Below are 19,657 nucleotides of genomic sequence, written 5' to 3'. Positions count from 1 at the left end.
TAAGTATACCTAATCTCCTATTCTGCATGGCAATTATGATTGAACTCTTGTTCAGTCAAAGTTTTCTTGTTTAGTTCAATGTTTTGGCTCTTTAGGAGGACACTGATATTATTTGAACTACAAGACTGGCCCATTGGTGCATTAATCTAAGGAGCAAAAATGGAGTCTCATTAGTGGCTGCTGGGCAAGAAGGTGAGGTAACAGAAGGAAATCACATTTCTGTCCTCTGTGGTAGCCCAGCTGCCTAACTGGTGGCCCTCCCTATCACTCATTAAAAAGAAAGCACCTCCTGGCAATTCAGTGGGATGATGCTACACTGGCAACTGCCCCCTAATATTAACTTACTGATTATTACTGGGGTTCACACCCAATATCCTCCTGAGCAAATGAAGAGAAAATGTGATTTAATACTTTAACAGAATAAACGGAATGTAATCTCATGTGTCAAATGAAAGATACTTTAAAGGTATTCCTAATGTAGCCATCAAAGAGTTACTGAAAATATTAGGTAACAGAGAACCTAAGAGAAGTTTGCAAGAACTGTGCAGAACAGAGCTTATAGGTCCTATTAGCCTTCTTCATCAACAGTAACAAAACACAGCAGTAGTTATGGGGAAAAGAAGCAGAAGTGCTAACTAGATACAGACACTGGTCACCCAGCTCATTTTTTTTTCACATTTAATTAGAAAAAAGAAGACATGAAATGACTGGTTATCACACTTCCACTATGTACAGCAGAAGCAGCCATTTGGCAGGTAGTTCAAGAGGACTCACAAGCATTTTTCCAACGCAAGCATCACCTTTAAGAACTGCAAAGTAAGTTGCAATTCAAAATATTTCCCCATGCCCTTTAAAATTAACATTTATGTGTTGCAACATTCTCTGTAATGCAAAAGGACATACATCCATTTAAATGGAAATTGTTACCTGTCCCCTTGTTGGCAGATCTTTTACACTGTCAGGTTTAAAGAAGGTGAAGTCAATCAGAGCCTGAAACAAAGACACTGCTTTCTCAGAATGACCAGCCTGTCTCAGAAAGTGGCACTGCTGAACAAATATAGCTGTAAAGTAAAGATAAAATTTTAATATTTCAAATAAATTTGTTGCCACGTATTGTGTATTTGCAGGCTGTAATAAAGAAGACATAAGTAAGGGCTGTAGAGTGTAAATATATTGAACAGTATCAGAATCCAAAACACAGGGAATAGATACTGCATGTCAAAAATTCATGTCAAAACTGTTATAGTTTAATTAACTTTAAGACCTCCCACTTCAAATGCACCAAGAGATGAGTTTTTATTCATGCCAAACAAGCACTGCTCTTGTTGATGAATAAAAGTATACATGCAACGGTCCCAACTACAGTTTATCCAACATCTGTTAGAGTGGATTGCTGCCACCTCTGAATATGCTGGGCATTATTATAATTCACACAGTAAGTGATCAGAACAAAAACCCTTTTTGCGTTTATGTTGTATGAGATAGTTACATCAATAATATGTCAGTAACATTCCATTTCATTTCAACTGTCCTTCCCTTTTTCTATTCCTTTACATAAGAACGTGGTTAAGAGAAGTCTGGTCTTTTGGTCAAAGTATTACTGCTTAAAACTAGAGCCCTACCCCTTGCTCTTCAACAAATTATTTCTGTAATCACTGTCATATCCCTACCACACACTGAGTCTCAATTCTCAGCTTAGAAAAGGAAGTGAAGCCCCAGTTTCTCTACTCATATATCTGCAACAAGAGTCTTAGGTGAAAGAGCTGGAGAAATAACAGTATTATGAAAACCTCTATCACTAGGACATTTCAAAGATTCTCCATCACTCCAAATTACACTCAAGTTTATTCAGATTTACATCAGATGTGTACACACAAAAATCTGAATTCAGACAGAATATATAAACTAGGCAATTAATCAGATTTTCCTGCAAAGTCAGTGACTGTTTCTGATAATGAAAACTTTGCAACTTCTGAAGGCATTTAAACAACAAAAAGTATGCTTAAGTACATAATAGAACCTTCCAAAGTATTTTAACCCATTGAGGCAGTGTATCCAACTGACATGAAGTTGTCCTTTCCTCGCCTCTCAGCTTCAAATAGCTTTGATTAAAATAGTCTGAATGTAGAGAATCTCTCATTAGGACTTGCTGCCAAACTGGAGCCAAAAATAAATTCTAGAATCAGATTTTCTACAGGATAAGAAGGAAAGATATTTGAAGAAATGCAAAGATCAGCTTTTTGTTTGGTTGTTTTTTTTGGCTGGGTTTTTTTTTTGTGGTGAAAGCTGAAAAAATCCTGAATACACACTTAATTCAGGTCATGGTGCTATGCCAGTTCTGCAGCTGAAATGACCTGAAATATAAAGTTGTTTCTCCCCAGCTGGTAGGTATAATATGAAAACTAAGACTCCTTTCTCACAGCAAAATTTGAGAATGCTTAGCTTCATCTGTTTTATATTAACAGGTCTTAGTAAACGTAAAATATTACAACTTGTTATCTCAAAATTTAAGTAAAACTGATCTATAACTTAATTTTGACCTGCTTTCTTAAATCTCGTGTTGTAAAGAAACACCCATCTATTTTCAAGCAGATAGTACAGCGTACTGAATTGAACACTAGATGGCAGGGTCCACCACTATTTAAAATTGCCTCTTATACTTTGTCATCACAAAGGTCAAAGGTTGAAGACACAAGCCTACCAGATTTCCACACTGCTACTTACCTCCTAATTAATCTGTGAAATTCTTTGTATATTTATCTTAATGAAAAATTTGGTAATCTTCCTAATAAGTACACTGATAATGTAAATTCAGCCCAAGAATGAGATAGTTCCGTCACTAAAAAAAAAAAACCTCAGATCAACAAGTCTCCCCACTGGAAATTTCTCCACTCCTACCATTTGAATTCGAAAGGGGAGGGGGGAACCAAACAAACCATGAAAAAAAACCCACACGCAAACAAAAAAAACAAACCTCAGTGTTCCTAAATTGCTACAGTATAATAATACAGAACAAGACATTAAGAGTGGAACAGAAACAAGGTTCAGCTCAGCTCATTTTCATTTTAACCTATCTATAGACATTGCCAGCAAACAAGTCTTTTGAAAAATGTAAATCATTTCAAAGGAACTTAGTTTAAAAAAAACAGTAACCTCATACCAATGGATAAATAGTATTTAACAAGTCACGTATCTTCTGTGCAGTCAAACAAAATTAAAGAAAAGCCTTCCTAACCGAGGGGGGGGGAAGATGCTGAATAAAGCATTTGTCCTGAGAATCATTCATTATGATTGCACCCATGTGCCCAAGTGACTGAGGCACTGGAAATCAGAGACAGTAGAAGCAATTAGAAGCTATCAGGCAGTACAATATCCACCTATCAGTACAGGATTTTTCCTTTCCAGCAGTTTTTCCAGTGCTTGATCCAAGATGAATCAACTTAAGACCACAAAAGATCTAAAAGATCTGAACACCTGTAACCCAGCATCTCGATCCGTAAGTCCAGACTAGATATTCCGTAACATAGCATCATGGCTCAAACAGCAAGTACAGGACTTGAAGAAATGTGGACTGCTTCAAAACAGCCTCCTCTATATTTAAAATAAACTCTAAAAGGAAAAAAACTAACTAATATTTTCCCATCCTCAGTGTATTCATAGATTAATAAACACAATGACCCCTGAGGCAGAAAGCAAAATTGAAAAGGAACAGGTTAAGTCATTTAGCTTCAAATAAATTTAAAGGCCATGCCAAAGCTGAGCACGAACTCATTTCTTCACTGAATCCAGTCCAGCATCCCAACTGATTAATTTTCTTTCCAGGGATAATTATATCATAAATGGTAAGTAGTAGATACATGCATACAGTAAATAAAAAGACATGACCACAAAGTATTACAGTTTAGAATTCTTCATCTACAAACTGGGATGCTAAAAGAAAATTTCACAAGAGACTTCTCATGTCCCTTCTCTTTTCTGGATTAAAGTAATTACCTATAAAACTCCTGAACAAGAGAGAACTGATTCTTTCACAAGCCAGCTTCTTATTTTTCTTAATAAATATTTGTCAAAGATAAAAGCACATCTCTTGGCTGTGGGCTGCAATTCTCCAGCCTTGACATTTGTACTGTAAACCACTCAGCATGTTAGACTTTACTGGATGTTATATCACAAACTCCCTTTGGGAAAAAAAAGCATCTGTTATATCCATATTTGGCTGGAATATCTGCTTTAATTCTCAGCTAAGGAATCAGGATGACAGGCATTTTGAAGAGAATAAACACTTCCTGTAATATATAGGAAAGTCTATTCTTCTAGAAAATGTAGTTAACTCCTATGAAGTTCTGACCATAATGTGAAACAGAAGGAACCTTACCTAGCATAGCTTCTTCTGTGCCAGGCAGAAGAGGATGTGATACCATGCTGCCATCCCGTACAGCTGCCAGTGTAGTCAAACATTTTCCATAGAGACTATTGATTTTTGAAACGGAAAAGGTAGTGAACTGACTTTGACAGAACAGGAGATATTTCTTCCACAGCTCTGGACTATTGGGATGTAAGAAAATTAGCTTCTGCCATTCTTTGATCAAAGCTGGTGGCTCCCAGAATTCTGCGCAAATCTTCAGCCTGGCCAGTTTCAGATCAACATTACTTGGATTGCTTTCAATTGCCCTCTCCAAAATTGCTAGTTTCTTTTCTAAGATAAACTTCAGTGATTTTCTTCTTACTTCCTGCTCACCCTTACTGGCATAAGGGCCAGGTCCTCCCATCAATTCATCCTTAAAACAAAAAGAAAAATAAACATTTTTACATTAGAAAGAATTTTACATTAGAAAGAATGCTGACAATTATGAAGATGAATTAATAGCTCATACTTCACCAATGGAAGATATACAGTCCTAACAAGTGAAAATACAATTAAAATGTTCATGTGTTTATTACTTACAATCAGCAAGCAGGTCTGTCAGAACACATACCTGAAAAGAAACAAATTCCATCCAAGCATTAATATCTCCTGGGTTTTCTCTGACTTTCTTGTTATGTTCTTCCACTTTTGACATTAGATCAGACTTAATGTTTATCCCAGGCTCTTGAGTTGTTTGCTGCATAGTTTCAGGCTCATGGTCTGCACTCTTGCACCCTTTTCCTTGTAGCCACTGTAAAGTTGATGAATCATAAATCCCAAGAGGATTCACCTCCGTTGTGTCTGAAGGACCATCAGTTTCCACTTGGAAAATCGGTATAAAAGCAGTTGGGCCAGATGGAGAAATTCTGCTGCAAACAGGCACTCCATCAGTGTTCAGCATCTTCACACTGTCCTTTGTGAAGTAACGCTCAGGTTGCTTCTGCGATTGCTTCTTTTTTGATGCAGAACTGTCCCAAGTTACAGACTGTTTCTTGGCATCTATGCCAAGACAGGACTCTCCTTTCCTTTTATATCTTAGAAGCAAAAATACAATTAAGCATCTTCTAAAATACACATGAGAAAATTAAATAATACAAATTAACCCAAATAATGTATGCATACACATTTAAAAGTGTAGGAACTCAGTAACTTTCTCTTTATTTAAGACTTCAATTTATGTATTTTTTCAGTGCCAACACAACTAAGCTTCCTCAGAATTCAACAGTATCTGCCATACTCATCAGAAGATTTTTTTTTCTCCTGTAATTTTAAGCCATGTAGACAAACCTGGACAAAGAACATCAGACAGCATTATTTAAGGCTATTTAAATTAGATTATTTTAAACTGAAATTCACACATCAGTAGTTCAGTCTGGTAATATCTTTCTGCTTCCCTAAGCCTCTATCCATATTATATGCCAAGTAGGCAGTGGGCTGGAGAAGAAAGAGAGACCAGGTTCATAAAGGCTGCAATAACTATGGATTAAGAAAGGAAAACAACACCTTAACCCATTAGCAAAGAAGGGTATTTCAGTAAAGTGGCAGACATAGTGATGTGCAATGCTAAAATAACAGTTTTCATCTCAAACAATAGCAGACAATCTGAAGGTAGCAGAAAATTGGAATGGATTGTAACCAGGCAATTTTACTGCAAAGGTATATACACTACAAAAATAAAATCCATAAATCCTCCCTCCTCTACAGATGATTACTTTTCATATATACAATTTTCTTTCAGAACATCAAGAATTAGGTGTACACACATAATGCATGAGCCCAGCACAGGCTCCCTTGGATGGGCTTCTTTGTTAATGTGGTGAAATGTTCTGAAGGGTCATCATAGTACCAGTAACCCACCAAGGATGTTGAATATGCGATTTCATCTATACTCATGTGAAATGTGGCAACGCATAAAATACCCTTTGGTATAATGTCTGGGTGATCTAACACAGAATCTGCTTGCTAACAAAGTACCCGTACTCTGTGCAAGGATATCAAGCTACTAAAGAAAACAAACCTTTTGAAAAATCTAGCATGAAATAATCAGTACCTTCATTTCCCTTTCTGACAGAAACAGACCAATAGAGATCAAAAGGGGCACTCATCCAGTGATCTATAACAGAACCTAGGATTTCTGACTGCAAAATCATGCTTTTGAATCTGCCCCATCTGTGCACCTTCAGCTGGAAGTTCTATAAGCTCACATGCCTGTAGTCTGCAAGGATACAGGGAATACTTCTAGAAAAAAAATAAAATCACACACTTTATTCCATTATTTTATGCCATCCCTTCCCTTCGAAAATATCTATGCCCAATGTAAAGTAAAATTTTGAAAAAAAACAAAAAGCAACCAAACTATTCGGTTATCCTAACTTCTCGTCTCCAACACCAAAATGTCACAGCCAGACTTAAGTTAATGAATCTTGAGATACTGACTCTATGATAGCTTGAATACCAATAGAAACAAACATCTTGTACCTTGGTATGTCCCTTTGATACAGGGATTTGTAGGCCCAGTTTGAAGGGTCTGGCTTCTTGTCTATTATGAAGGTTTCTGTGGTAGAAGCCTGGATATCATCAAGCCAAACAATACGACTGCTGGTAGGATTTGACGTTTTCTTATCTAGACTACAGAGAAGGAGAAGTATAGTCTAAGCATTTGTGCACCTACTCCGCATTCCCAAAACCCAGGAAACATTCCATTTTGGTAGTTATTTAATTTTCTCAAAGTTATGGTATATGACCATTCTTGCAAAATCAGTCACATGACTGGGATAAACAACAACTAGAAATACATTAACAGGACCATCAAAACAAAACACAAACATTGCCTGCACTTCCAAAAATTAGATTTGTGATTATGGAAAGCAATAGCCATATTAAACCAATCAACTGCTTGGCAAACTATCTAAAAGCCAGATATTACTTCTAAAATTTACTTTTTTCTTAGTAAGATGCTACAATTCAGAAAAAAGAGGATCATCTGTATGAAGACTTTGCTGATTAGCTGTAATTATACCCATGCATTTGACAAAACAGTGCACATTGAAGTGGTTTATGGATTACAGTTATGCAAAAGAATTTAAGTAGAAATTGCCACCTGCCCCAAAACTGTAGACGACTATGAACTTCCAATCTGAATTCATGCTACAAATATGTAACTAAGTAAATGAGTTTTACTGTCCTGGGAAGCCTTCTAAAATTTCACCAGACCTACTGCATTTAGAGCAATTTTGCGGTTCAGGTTTCAAAAACAAGTCTCCTCAAAACTCTGTATTCTCTCAGCAACAACAATTTATGGAAAGAAGTAAAAATAAGCACCCTGAAAGGACTCCAAATCTTTCATCTGCGCATATTAAACAAGTGGTTCTAATTCTATTTTCATTGCTCTGAATGCAGGTTTAAGCATATACAGCCTAGCAAAAAAAAAAAAAAAAAATCCTCCCAGTGGTAAGAATTTCATTCATAAAGTTGAAGAGATGAGTACCAAGAACAAGAATACCATGAATTTACATGTTTCATAGTAGTAATAAATACATACTTCGCTGCTGCTCCCTTTCTGTGATTTCTCTCATTTCCTGCATCTTTGTCCTTGATGTCCTTAATGTCCACATCTGATTCACTGCTACTGGAGTCCCCTCTGGTTTTCTTTTTTGCCTTCTTTGAGTGGTGATGCTTTTTTTTTTTTTTTCTTTTCTTTTTCTTACTTGACTGTTTCAGACTCTCATCCGTACCACTTTCCTCTGACAACTCTGATCTTGAAGTACTCCTGCTTGGAAACAAGTACATATATATCTATACATACCTGAATAGTAGAACTGTAAAGAAATACCACCATAAGGAAGTTCAGAATTATTTTACCCTTTATCTTTATTCTCTCTGTATTTTTTGAGACAAGAATTAGCAGCAACACAAAAAAAAAGAATATAAATCTGTATTAAATAACAACTGTATTTTTTCAGCTGCTGGAATTACTGACAACCAGTCTAAGTTTTAATCGTCAAAGGCATTTTGATGTGTGATCTGTATAAATATCCGTTATCACTGCCAAACTAAAGAATATAACAGAGCTGATAAAATTTCCTGATTTTGCCAGGACAACTTAGGTCAAGCTAAAAAGGATAAGAAATCTTTCAGGATGACCTGAAAAAGTGAAAGTATCTTCACTTTTTTTTCCTTGTTTCTTTATGATTTACGTAAGACATATCAAATCACTTCCAGATAAGAAATACAAATCTCACCAATTAAGGAGCCATTTTTGATAACTACTGAATTAATGTTATTACATAATATAATGCAGCAACAAACACTACATGCAACAAACACTACATGCAACAAACACTACATGCAACAGACAGCTGACTTGAGATCACTCAAAGGACAGATAGTTTTGGCAAAGCATATGTATAGCACTGCATGTACTATTAACACTCCCATATTTAATAATCAACTGAAATAATGGAGGTCTTCTCTAACCCTTAAAAGCACAAGCTCTTTTTAAGCAGTTTTTCTGTAGTCTTTCAATAGAGGAGTGACAAGCCTCAATATTCCTAATATGTCAATAAAAGAAATGCAGCATTTCAATAGCAAGGCATCTCAAAAAAAAACCCAACCAACTTGCACAGTCTAAGGGCACCACGATAAAAAAAAAAGCAATGAGAAAATCATTAGCAGGCCTTTAAAACAAACACACCCACCAAACCAAAAACCCAAACCAACCTCCCCACAAAACCACCAATCATGTCAAGTAACTGATTTACATTAAACCAAGAATGCACCCTAGTAATTAGGAAAAAAAGAAACACTTATCTGCACAGTAATTTTTGACAAATTATTTTTCAAGGATTAATTAAATATGGTGGGTTTATTATGTCCTCCTATCTGAATGATAATTTGCAAATTCCTTAAGTTTATGACATGAAAGTCCAGAAAAGGTTTGAAGAAATGCAAGCAGAATATACTGACCAATGAAAAGAGCAATGAGACTGCATTTCAATCACACAATGCATATAAATGTAAGAATAAGTATATAAAAAGATGTATTCAGCAGTGCTTGTTAGTATAAAGTTATATTCTATGATGACCACCAACACTTACTGTAAACACAGGAGCTTGTATCAAATTAAAAATTACTCAGATTTTGAATTCAGCAACTGCAACTTGATTCCATTAATTATTAAGTGCTAGTTACAGTGTAGATATGACAAGCACAGCAACTATTCTACTGAAGGTATTAAAATCAGTTGTTCAGCAAACATGGCTGCTTAAAGCTAATTTTTGTAAAAAAATGTAATCACCCACTTGAGTGATCAGCATGTTCTAACAGCACAACCTGACACATGAACTATTGCATTAATTCACATCTTCAACTGATTTTTAAAAAACAAAAAACTCGACTATGAAATGGCTGACTGATTTGCACAGAGAACTCACAAAGATCATGCTTAATCTTTACATTATTTCAAGGGTCACTTAGGACGTTCAGAAGCTAACGAAGAATTATGATCACTCAGTTCCCTTTCCATTCCAAAATAACAATGACTTAAATGCAGCTGTGAGAAAAAGAACATGGGAATGTAATTGCATAAGTATATCTTCTCATTATTTTAAGTTGAAGGACATGGAAGCATTATTCATACTTTTATACATGACTCAGTTCAGGACTTTTAAAATAGAGAACAGTGGAATGAAAAGCAGCCCTAAAATCTCCTGATTTTGGTCTCGCATAACAAAAGATAAGCAGGACAAAAGAAAGAGCCTGTTTTAAAAGATACAGAAGTATATTCTACCTTGTCAGTAGTGGTGATTTTTCAGGGGTAAGATCTGCACCTTCTGTAGCACGCTGATGCAGTAACAGTGCATCTTCTGAGGAGAAGCTTGGGTTACTAAGCCAGTCCAATTCTGCAGGTAAAGAGAAGTATGAGATCTATATAAATTAGCTTGCTGTGCTTTCTAAAGTTCAGGGTTAATCTAGTTGACAGACAGCTAAATTCACAGCAAATGTCACTGAGTCATGCGTAAAAATGGAGCATATTGGAAAGCAGTCCATGAAATTTCCGTTTAGCAGAACATGAGGTTGTAATGAGGTAAAATATTTAAGGAGCTGGAATCTTCCCTTGACATCAATCTAAGCTTTCAAAAACCTACTATACAAGAGGACTTGAAAGTTCATACCAAAAGCAGATAATGTTTTTAAAAGTATATATCAGTGTATGAAAAACAACCTGTCCAACATTGATTTTTACAAAATGTACTTTACTCACAGCATGGACACAATGTTATTGATAGGGACACCCAGTACTAATAAGAATACTCAAATGTTTTATACAAGGTCAAAATAAGTTACTGGATTCTCAGTTCTCTAACTACAGAATGTATTAGACTTCTATATAGTGCGAGAAAATGTTATTTGATGTTAATTTTGATATATTAGCATTAAGCATTCTACATCTAGACCTCAGCCATTTCAGTCATCAGATCAGATACTGACAAGATGTGGAGGGGGAAATTTTTTGCTATAATTTTACTGGTATTAAAACTTTCATAACAAATTTCATAGAGATTTCATTTCTACAATTCTTTTAAGTATATGAAATTTCCCAACATATTAAACAACAAATGTTATTTCACACAAGCACAAAATTTAACAGCAGCCTCTCTGGTGCCAGACCACAGAAGGTAACAACTAAAGGAATCTGGTCTCCTGCCTGTTCTGCACAATCTTTACAACCATTTTTGCCTCAGTGTTCTTCCTGTCACACTTCAGTCTTTGTGCTTTTGACTACACTGACCTCTAATCCTTAAATAGCACAAACTCATTGTCTGCCAAGCCATACATCTCTCCTCCTTCTAAAGTATTTCTTTCAGAAATAGCTCTTCATACCAAATTCTTTCTTCTGTCTCAAGTCCCTGAATTTTGTCCACAAAAGGATTTAAACTGGAGCAGGCTGCGGAACAGTTTGTTAGCCTAAATTAAACTCACCAAGCAGTATGCACAACCAAGCAAAGGTCCAGTTCACATTTCCCAAGAGACTGCCCCTGCTACCAAAGGCCGGCATTGAGGGCCACCTTCCCTGGTTCATCTGGAACCTCCACCTCTGAGCAGAGGAGAACCCACCATTCATGGCGCTGTCAGAACCCAAACACACGAGCAGCCCAACTAACGGGCTGCAGAACACTCCCACACTACGCAGCAGCTCACCAAAACATAGGATAAAGACTGAAAAATAAAAATTCAACTGTGCAATATACACATATATTATTGTAACCTTCTGCCTGGAAAGCACAATCTCAAAACCTGCAAAATCAACAGGAGATTTTTTTATTTTCCTTTCCAGGAAAACAGTTAAGATACATCAATGCAAAATGAGAACAAAATTCGAAACCTTAAAACCATGATCCTCACTTGCCTATCCAAAATATCATCAGAACCTACCATTTAAATTAACCCGCCCTGGCACAAATGCCTTCATTTTATATATATGTCTGGGACTTTGAAACTGTAAATCTACCATTTATAACAGTAAATGGTAGATTCACAGTCTCCCATAACCTTTGGTGAGCTTAAAGGAGACAGATTTATGCAGGATAATATCCAAGCACCATTTCACTAGCCTAATTATTTCCTCCTGTTGGGGGATAAGGTGTTATGCAATAGTAAGTTACTTTCTTATCTCAATCTTGTAAGAGATGCATTAAGAACCAACATTAAGAACCAACCTAAAATCAGAATTACCTCTTAGAAAACTTGCATTTAGTATTTTCCATGAAATACTAAAATGCTTCTTATGGATAATTCTGTAACTATTACATATTTAAAACACAAAGAGTCAAATAAATTCATATACCTGATAACTACAAAATTAAACTTGAGTTAATAATTCAATATATGTTACACAGTATACTAAGTGCCATTTTATACCTGAAATTTTTGAGGTACATTTATTAATTGTGATACTGATTTTAAAAATTATTATCTTCCTTATAGTGAATTATTTCTGCTCATTATTTCTGCTAATGAAGATCAGGTGTCAAGGAATGCAGGAACAAACTGCAACCCTACAATGTTTCTTCACTATTCACACTCTGGTTTTCATTAAACATAGACAAATTCAGAGAAACTACAATGGTCCAGAGCACTCCAGATTTCAGTAAATGCAACTAATCTGTGAATAAAACCTTTTATTTATTTAAAGAAATAAAGGAGACAGTTCCTTAAAACAAAAATCCATCTTTGTTGTGTTTTGTGTTGCATTACCCACATCTACCTAACAAAACTGAAAACATTACTGGTTGGCAGTCTCTGGTCTAAATGTGTATCGCGTAACAGCAAAAAACTGTAACTTATTAGCCAGACAGATCTCCTTAGGATTATTATACCTGCTCCAAAGATAGACAAAACTTATCTAACTTGAGTTTGGACAGAACCCCAATAGCATACTTCAGTCATGAAGACACTCTCTGCAGCCTTTGAGCTTCTCTTCTTTTTAATAAGCTATTGTTCCCCTTTGTAATGTGTAATCATTTAATAATACTATTTTTTGATAGAAATAAATTTATTGTAAGGTAATTCTGCAGTGATTTGAATAATTATGGTTCAGAAATCATCTGATACATATTAATGCTGATACTCATGATGCTTAACAAAACATTGGGTTACAGGATTCTTAAAAGTAAGCTTGAAGGCAGAATGAACTTTAATAATTTGCCTTCAGACATACAGAGTTCTGAACTCAAGACTTAAAATATTCAGACCACTAAGAAAAAAGTCCGAAGATTTTTGGCATATAAGATCATGATCTAAGGTCTATTAAAACACTGCACACATTAGAACAGGCTTTTTGTTGATTTCAAGAGAATAATGTCAGGTCCTCCAAAGACTGATGCAAATAATGTATTTTTACATATTATTCATCAGTGTAAACACTTTAGATACAGACCAGCCTGAACCAGGAAAAAACTGTTTGCAAACAACATCAAGTATGCTGAATGTTACAGTCTTCAGCCTTATGGCACTACAGTGCCAAAAACCTCCAAATGGAGATTCAGAGCCTAAGGAGCACTAAGAGCTTCAGTCTTAAAAACTGACAGATTTTTAAAATTACATTACCAATCATATTGACAAAATGAACAGAGGAAAAAAAAAAAAAAGGGCAGTAAAGCTCCAGCTGTTAAGAAGACACAGTAAGACATGGAGCTGACCAATGATATAAATTTCCCTGAGGTACAAAACACACATGAAACAAGAGGCTAGACCTAAACAGGCAGAACAGTGGAAAGCAGTTATCTTTATATTTATCTGTTTAAAAGCCTATTCTAAGACCAAACCACATTCTTAAAGAGTGCATTGGTAAAGTTTTTCATTCCCCTCTTCCCTTCTGCAAATTAACTCGGAATTAAGGGGTTTAAGGTGTTCGAACAGAAGGATGAAGCCTGGATTTCTGAATTGTGCCTTCCCTCCTTTACACTCCCCACTGCTACCACAGCTTCAGGAATAAGTTCTCTAGACCCTTCTATAGTAGTTTGTCATGTCCCTTGATTACCAGCTGGGCAAGAGGGAGCCTCTGCCATGTCAGATTGTGTTCTCAAAAATGTTTCCTAGTTGGTTATGTACAGATGCTCATTGCCAAACCCATCTATCCTGATAACAGTTCAATTCACATTACAGCCTCTCTTGGAGCAGTGGCACTTTATCTAGACTTATCTTTCCTGAGCAAATGTAGATTTTCACAGACCTCCTCTGTTTCTGCAATTTCTCTTTCCCACTACAACAAACATGACTGAAATGGTTAAAACTTGACCAGGAAGAGAGAGATATTGAGGAAGTAGGCTAGCAGCCAGATGCACAGCAAGCATGGGTAAAATCCATTTCCATAGAATATAGCAAAAACAATTAATATAGCAAAACAATGTCTATTATCACCATTAACTATTAGAAATAAACTTTCAAGATGTCATCTTGACTTAACTTTACCTGAAAGTATCTGTTACTCCCTTACAGATATAAAGTCACTCACTAAATTGGTACAACACAATTAAGAGAGCACAAGGAGAATAAAGTTTATTTTTTATATTTTAAATTACTGTTTTATGGCCTCCAAGGAAAACTCACTGTGAGAAATGGAGTCATAAACATTAATCCTCTGACTGTGCCTGTAACTTGGTTCTACCTGAGCAGGTGAGATCAAATTGCATTTTTTAAAACACTGAAGGATTACACTGCAAGAACCAACCCTGTAGCACACTCAGTATGCCTCTGTGGATACACCAGGGAAACGTTCAGAATTCTCCAATTACAGTATTTTCTGACCAATTTAATCAAACTGACCTAATACTTTGGAAAGAGCTGAACCATTTTTTCCATTACAAAACATGCAAGTCCAAACCTCCTTGTAAATAATCTCCAATGAATCAGTTGGCTGGATACAAGCATTTCAAACATCAAAATGCATTCCAAATTTTAAAAGTCTACCTTCACTTTGTTATTTTTTCTTGTCAGATGTCTAAAAAGTTTATCATTTTTGCAGACCAGGCTTACGTCTAAGCATAAAGAATAAAAAAGATTATAAAACTTTTGTCATAACATGCATGTACCCGTTATTATCCTACTCTGTCACCCACATTTCTGAGCACAACAGTAGAAGAAATCCAACTGCATTCTTTTTATACCTTTCCAAGCAAAAAATCCAAGAAAATTAAGCGTACATGCCTACAGAGACAACTGTAAAGCCTTTTGCTGCCTCCCAGAATCCTGAAAATCTGTTTTCAGCAAAAAAAAATCACTGCATCATCCTACCCATAGAACAGTTCAGATTCTAAATAATGCTGTGCAGAATTCTTACTACTGTCAGTAGGGTTAATTCTTACCACTGCTTTGTTCATGGCTACTGATAAACTTGCAATTTATCTTCTACCTAAAGCTAATTAAGCCTGACAACATAATTGTAAGAAACCATATACAAAATTACTTTGTGCTCTAGAGGTTGCTGCAACTCGGCAATCTAGCAGGGCTGGAAGAGTGTACAGCAACACTTCTCTTTCAGGCAGCACTTACAAATGGTTTAGGAAGGATTGTAAGAGTATGATACAGAGGTGGTCAGAGAAATGAAACATGGCCGGCTTATTTACACTATTACCACAAATTCTACAATAAAACTACAAAGCAGTCCTAAAATGACTGCAAAAGATACCTTAGTGTTGCATAAATACAACATACTCTGCTGTATTATGATAGACTTCGGCTTCCTATCAGCTCTGAGGAAAGAGCCATCTATCAGAGAGATACCAAAGTTGTTCATCAAGTTCTCAAGTTCTCACAAGCTGAAAGTGTGAAATTTGATATATGCCACTGTAAATGTGATTCTGAGTTGATACTTAATTTTTATAGTTTGTACTGAAATGCAGCTGTTAAAAACAGAGTACACTATTAACAAAAAAAGCTCCACAAATTCTGTTCCTTAAAGTTGTGTAATTCTCATACAAAAAACTTCCAGTAGATCAAAATATAGCTCATTAACAGTGCTAATAACTGAAATATAGATCAAAAAATTAGTTTTAACATTTTTTCCAGTATAATCTGATCTTCCAGACAGGTGATCTGCAGTGACACAGACTAAACCTGACACGTCTGTCCTAAAGGTTAATTCCCAGAGTTTTACAATATAAACAAAGTCTTACTACTAGAAAATTCTACTGTACTCCTGCCTAGCAGAGCAAATCCTCCCTTCTTAGAAGCTGTAACTTGGGATCTTATGTCCACTAGTCCCTGCACCAAATGTTATTACCAGAAAGGGTCCTTATCTCTGTACTGGCAGACTGAGTATCAAGAGCTGAACAAGAACTAACTCCCATCTGCATTGCTAAAAGCTTTAAAAAGTCACCATACTGGCTGAACCAAATATACAATAAATTCAGCCTAGGTAAACAATTATCTTAGTGCTTCCCCTTGCTGTAGTGCCTAGAGGATGGGCAGACTCGAGGCTGATGGCAGCTGGCTAGCAAAAAGCCTAGTTCAAAACATTGCCCAGTAGAACTAGGAAATGTGTATATTGCAGTTTGTCAATAGATCACACAGGGTTTTTTATTAATTTAATAAAGCCGCAACATGCTAAACAGCAACCATGACAGCCAAAGTGATAAACTGAATAAACCTCGTGATCTTCAACAAAATTAGAAACACCCACCCCCCCCCAAAAAAAATCAAACTTGGATTAATAAAACAAGGAAATGAGAAGATACTTTTCAAGCTACCCAAGGCTAGTGGTTAAAAATAAAACCACAATCACCTAATTTTCTGCATAAAGCAAGCCGGCTCCAGCACACACGAAGCTAACATACATTGATTTTTCCAAAGGTACTTCAACAACCATGCCTCCAACGCCCACCAACAGATAGCTGGAAGGAAACCTGAACACCCTTGGGAATCCGCCAATAAGCAGACAACACCGTTTTCATTAAAACACCTCTATTTCAGGTTCTCCCCAAAGTTATCTCTCGGACAGTAACTTTATTCAGCGCGCCAGCGACACGCCTAGCGCAGGACACACCACACGTGAAGGCGGAGCGCGGCAGAGGGGCACACAGCGCTCGGGAAGGTAAACCCCGCACCGCCCTCCGGAGCCTCCGGAAGCGCTCGGTACGGTCCGCTGCTGCCGGGGGCCCGGGCCCCAGCGGTAGCACCGCCCATGCCGCAGCCAGGAGGGGGGGGGGGGGGCGGAGCGCCACGGCGGCACGCGCGGCCGGAGCAGGCCCAGGGGGGTGCATACGACTCCATGTGAAGGCGAAGGGAAGCGGATGGGCTCCCTGAGCACCGGGCCGCGGAGCGCTGTTGGGAGAAAGAGGGTTCTCCTAGGACTTTACCTTTCCTGGAGCCCTCGCCGCTGCTGGTTGAGGGCTCCCCGGGCTCGGCGGCACAGGCAAAAGCCGGGAACAAGGCCATGTCTCAGCTTACCATCAATACTGTCTGCCCGAACTGATCCGCGGGCCGGCCAGGCAAGATGGCGCTGCGCCGCCGAGCCCTCTGGGAGGTGTAGTTCGCCCGACCGACCTCTTAAAATGGCTGCGGCGCCCGGTGGTTGTGGAAGGAAATAAGGCTTAGTGTTGGTGTTGTTTCCTTGAGGAATTTGTATATATTGTGTCTTCCGCCGCCGTCAGTATGGGGACTAGAGAAGGGAACTGCTGGGGGAAGAGGAGGGGATAGGGTTTCCAGAACCAGCCTATGTTCTCGGGAGCACAGGAGCAGCAAGTCTTCTTGGGACAGGAACGTTTAGCTGTATAAAGGAGAATGTTGTAAGAAGCCACGCATCCTTTCAGTTAGTATCCACTGTATGTTTGAAGGCTCAGCTAGCCAGGCAGCCTGCTTCAAACCCCAGCAGCAAGGGCTTAGGGAAAAAGTAACTTCCTGCACTCAGTCCTTTGTGAACTCCTGACCAGGGAGTTGCCCAACATATTTAATAGCATCTATGAGCCTGCCCTCCATAAAGGAACTGGAAAAATAATTTTTTATGCTGTTACATTTCCACCTTCTTGAGCAGGAAGGAAAATTAATTATGTATTGTCTGAAACAGTATTCCCTTTTTGTCTCAAGCCCAGTGCCCTATTCTTGCATTGTGAGGAAAAATAAGCGTCCCTACTCACTTTCTTTGCAAAATTTTATACACTGTTAAGATATTTCACTTCAGTATTCTCCTGTCTGGGCTGGAAAGTCTGCCTTTTTTCTTTATGTATTAAAGCTAGTCCATAATGTTCTCCTTGTTGAGTTTCTTTCGTTTTTCTAACTCCTACACTAATACTACTGCATGACTAGAATTTCATGTAGTGATTAAGATATATATGTACCATGGGTTTAGGGATTATATGGAATTATAATGGCTGGTTTGCTTTCTGCTCCTTTCCCAATACCTTCTGATCATTCTATTTGGCTTTTGGCTTCTCCGGAGCTACAGTGTCTCCTAAGAGCCTATTCCTGAGTGGCAAAAGATAATAAGTAACTATTGTGTATAGATGTTAGGATTAGCTTCCCCATACACACTGGTTCACACTTGCCAAGCTGGTCTATTTGATCACTCTTTAATTTATTTCTGAAATACTTCAGCAACTTTTCTCAGTCAGCTTTCCAGCTGATTAGCCTGAATACTTTTGTACCATCTGTAGACTTCCACAACTTTATGTTCACTACTGTTTGCAGCCATTTTGTAGATGTTGAACTGTCAGATTCTGAGGGATCCCGCTGATGGCTTCTTCTTTTAGAAAACTGTAAAACTTTCTTAATCCTTGTGTCCTACCTTTATTAATAATCCGTAAAATGCTATTAATTTTTATCAACAGGAGAGAATAAAATACAGAGAGTAAAGGATTCAGAACAAAATGGTGGTCCTGGGAGCTGATAGTCTGGAAGTCATCAAATGAGTGAGGCTTGATTACTAGCTTGGAAAGAATGGGCTTTTAAATATATGCTTACATACTGATGTGGAGCAATGTTTTTGTTCAAGTCTGTTAATATCTATCAGGTTTTGTAGTAAAACATTACAATGTGGAAAATGCAGTACATAAAACACAGAAATATTTATCCGCCTCGAACTGATACAGAAGATACGGAAAAAATCTAAAAGAAGCACATTACCAATCTGTGACCAAATTCTGAAGAGACAATTTAAAAAACAAATAAAACCTATCTCGTCACACGTACTTTTTAGCCTTTTTCCTGAGAAGAGAAAGCCTGTGTAACTATGCCACCTGAACAGGTGTCTTTCTGTCTCCCAGGCATAATTTCTCCAAGTACTTTTAGAACTTGTGACCAATTTCAACCAAGTTTAACAGGAGGTTACAGGTTATTACATTACTTCAAATTACATGAAAGCAGGTGGCAATGCAGAGCAGGATTTTCAGTGGGAGGAAAACTCCAGTGTGCATGCATTTCATGTTGGGAGTCTAACATACTGGGAAAGTTGAGTCAGAACTCTCCTGCTCATGGTAATACTTGTTATAATCTTATTTGGGTACTTATGGAACTTTGTAAATGCATTTATTCTGCATGCTTGACCACAGGGAAAACTACCACCTATACAAAAAATTTTTTCCTTATTTTGTTATGAACCAAACTCAAAGCCCTTTCAAGATGCTCTAGATGCAGGATAAACAAAATGGATTTCATAACAAAATCATTAATTTTATTTGCTGGATATCATTACATTGTCCCTCAGCTGCTCATAGTGATGCTAGCTAACAGCTGCTTAACAAAGAGAATATAGAAAA

General features: G+C 37.2%; 1 protein-coding gene across 1 annotated transcript in view; it reads right to left on the bottom strand.

The window, feature by feature from the left end:
* NRDE2 (NRDE-2, necessary for RNA interference, domain containing) overlaps positions 1-17,463 on the bottom strand; it is a 31,256-nt gene extending 13,793 nt beyond the window's left edge. Inside the window, exons 1-7 of the mRNA XM_031049430.2 lie at positions 17,264-17,463; positions 10,195-10,306; positions 7,947-8,174; positions 6,884-7,033; positions 4,977-5,439; positions 4,376-4,778; positions 928-1,061 (exon numbers count right to left, since the gene is read on the bottom strand). Coding sequence (XP_030905290.2) covers positions 928-1,061; positions 4,376-4,778; positions 4,977-5,439; positions 6,884-7,033; positions 7,947-8,174; positions 10,195-10,306; positions 17,264-17,342 — 1,569 coding nt within the window. The 5' untranslated portion in view covers positions 17,343-17,463. The remainder of the gene's footprint in view (positions 1-927; positions 1,062-4,375; positions 4,779-4,976; positions 5,440-6,883; positions 7,034-7,946; positions 8,175-10,194; positions 10,307-17,263) is intronic.
* Between the last annotated feature and the right edge of the window lie 2,194 nt (positions 17,464-19,657).

The sequence above is a fragment of the Melopsittacus undulatus genome, chromosome 4 (assembly GCF_012275295.1).
Source record: "Melopsittacus undulatus isolate bMelUnd1 chromosome 4, bMelUnd1.mat.Z, whole genome shotgun sequence".
NCBI lineage: Eukaryota > Metazoa > Chordata > Aves > Psittaciformes > Psittaculidae > Melopsittacus > Melopsittacus undulatus.
The sequence above is the reverse complement of the archived record's forward strand: the minus strand, read 5'-3'. Positions and strand labels throughout refer to the sequence as shown.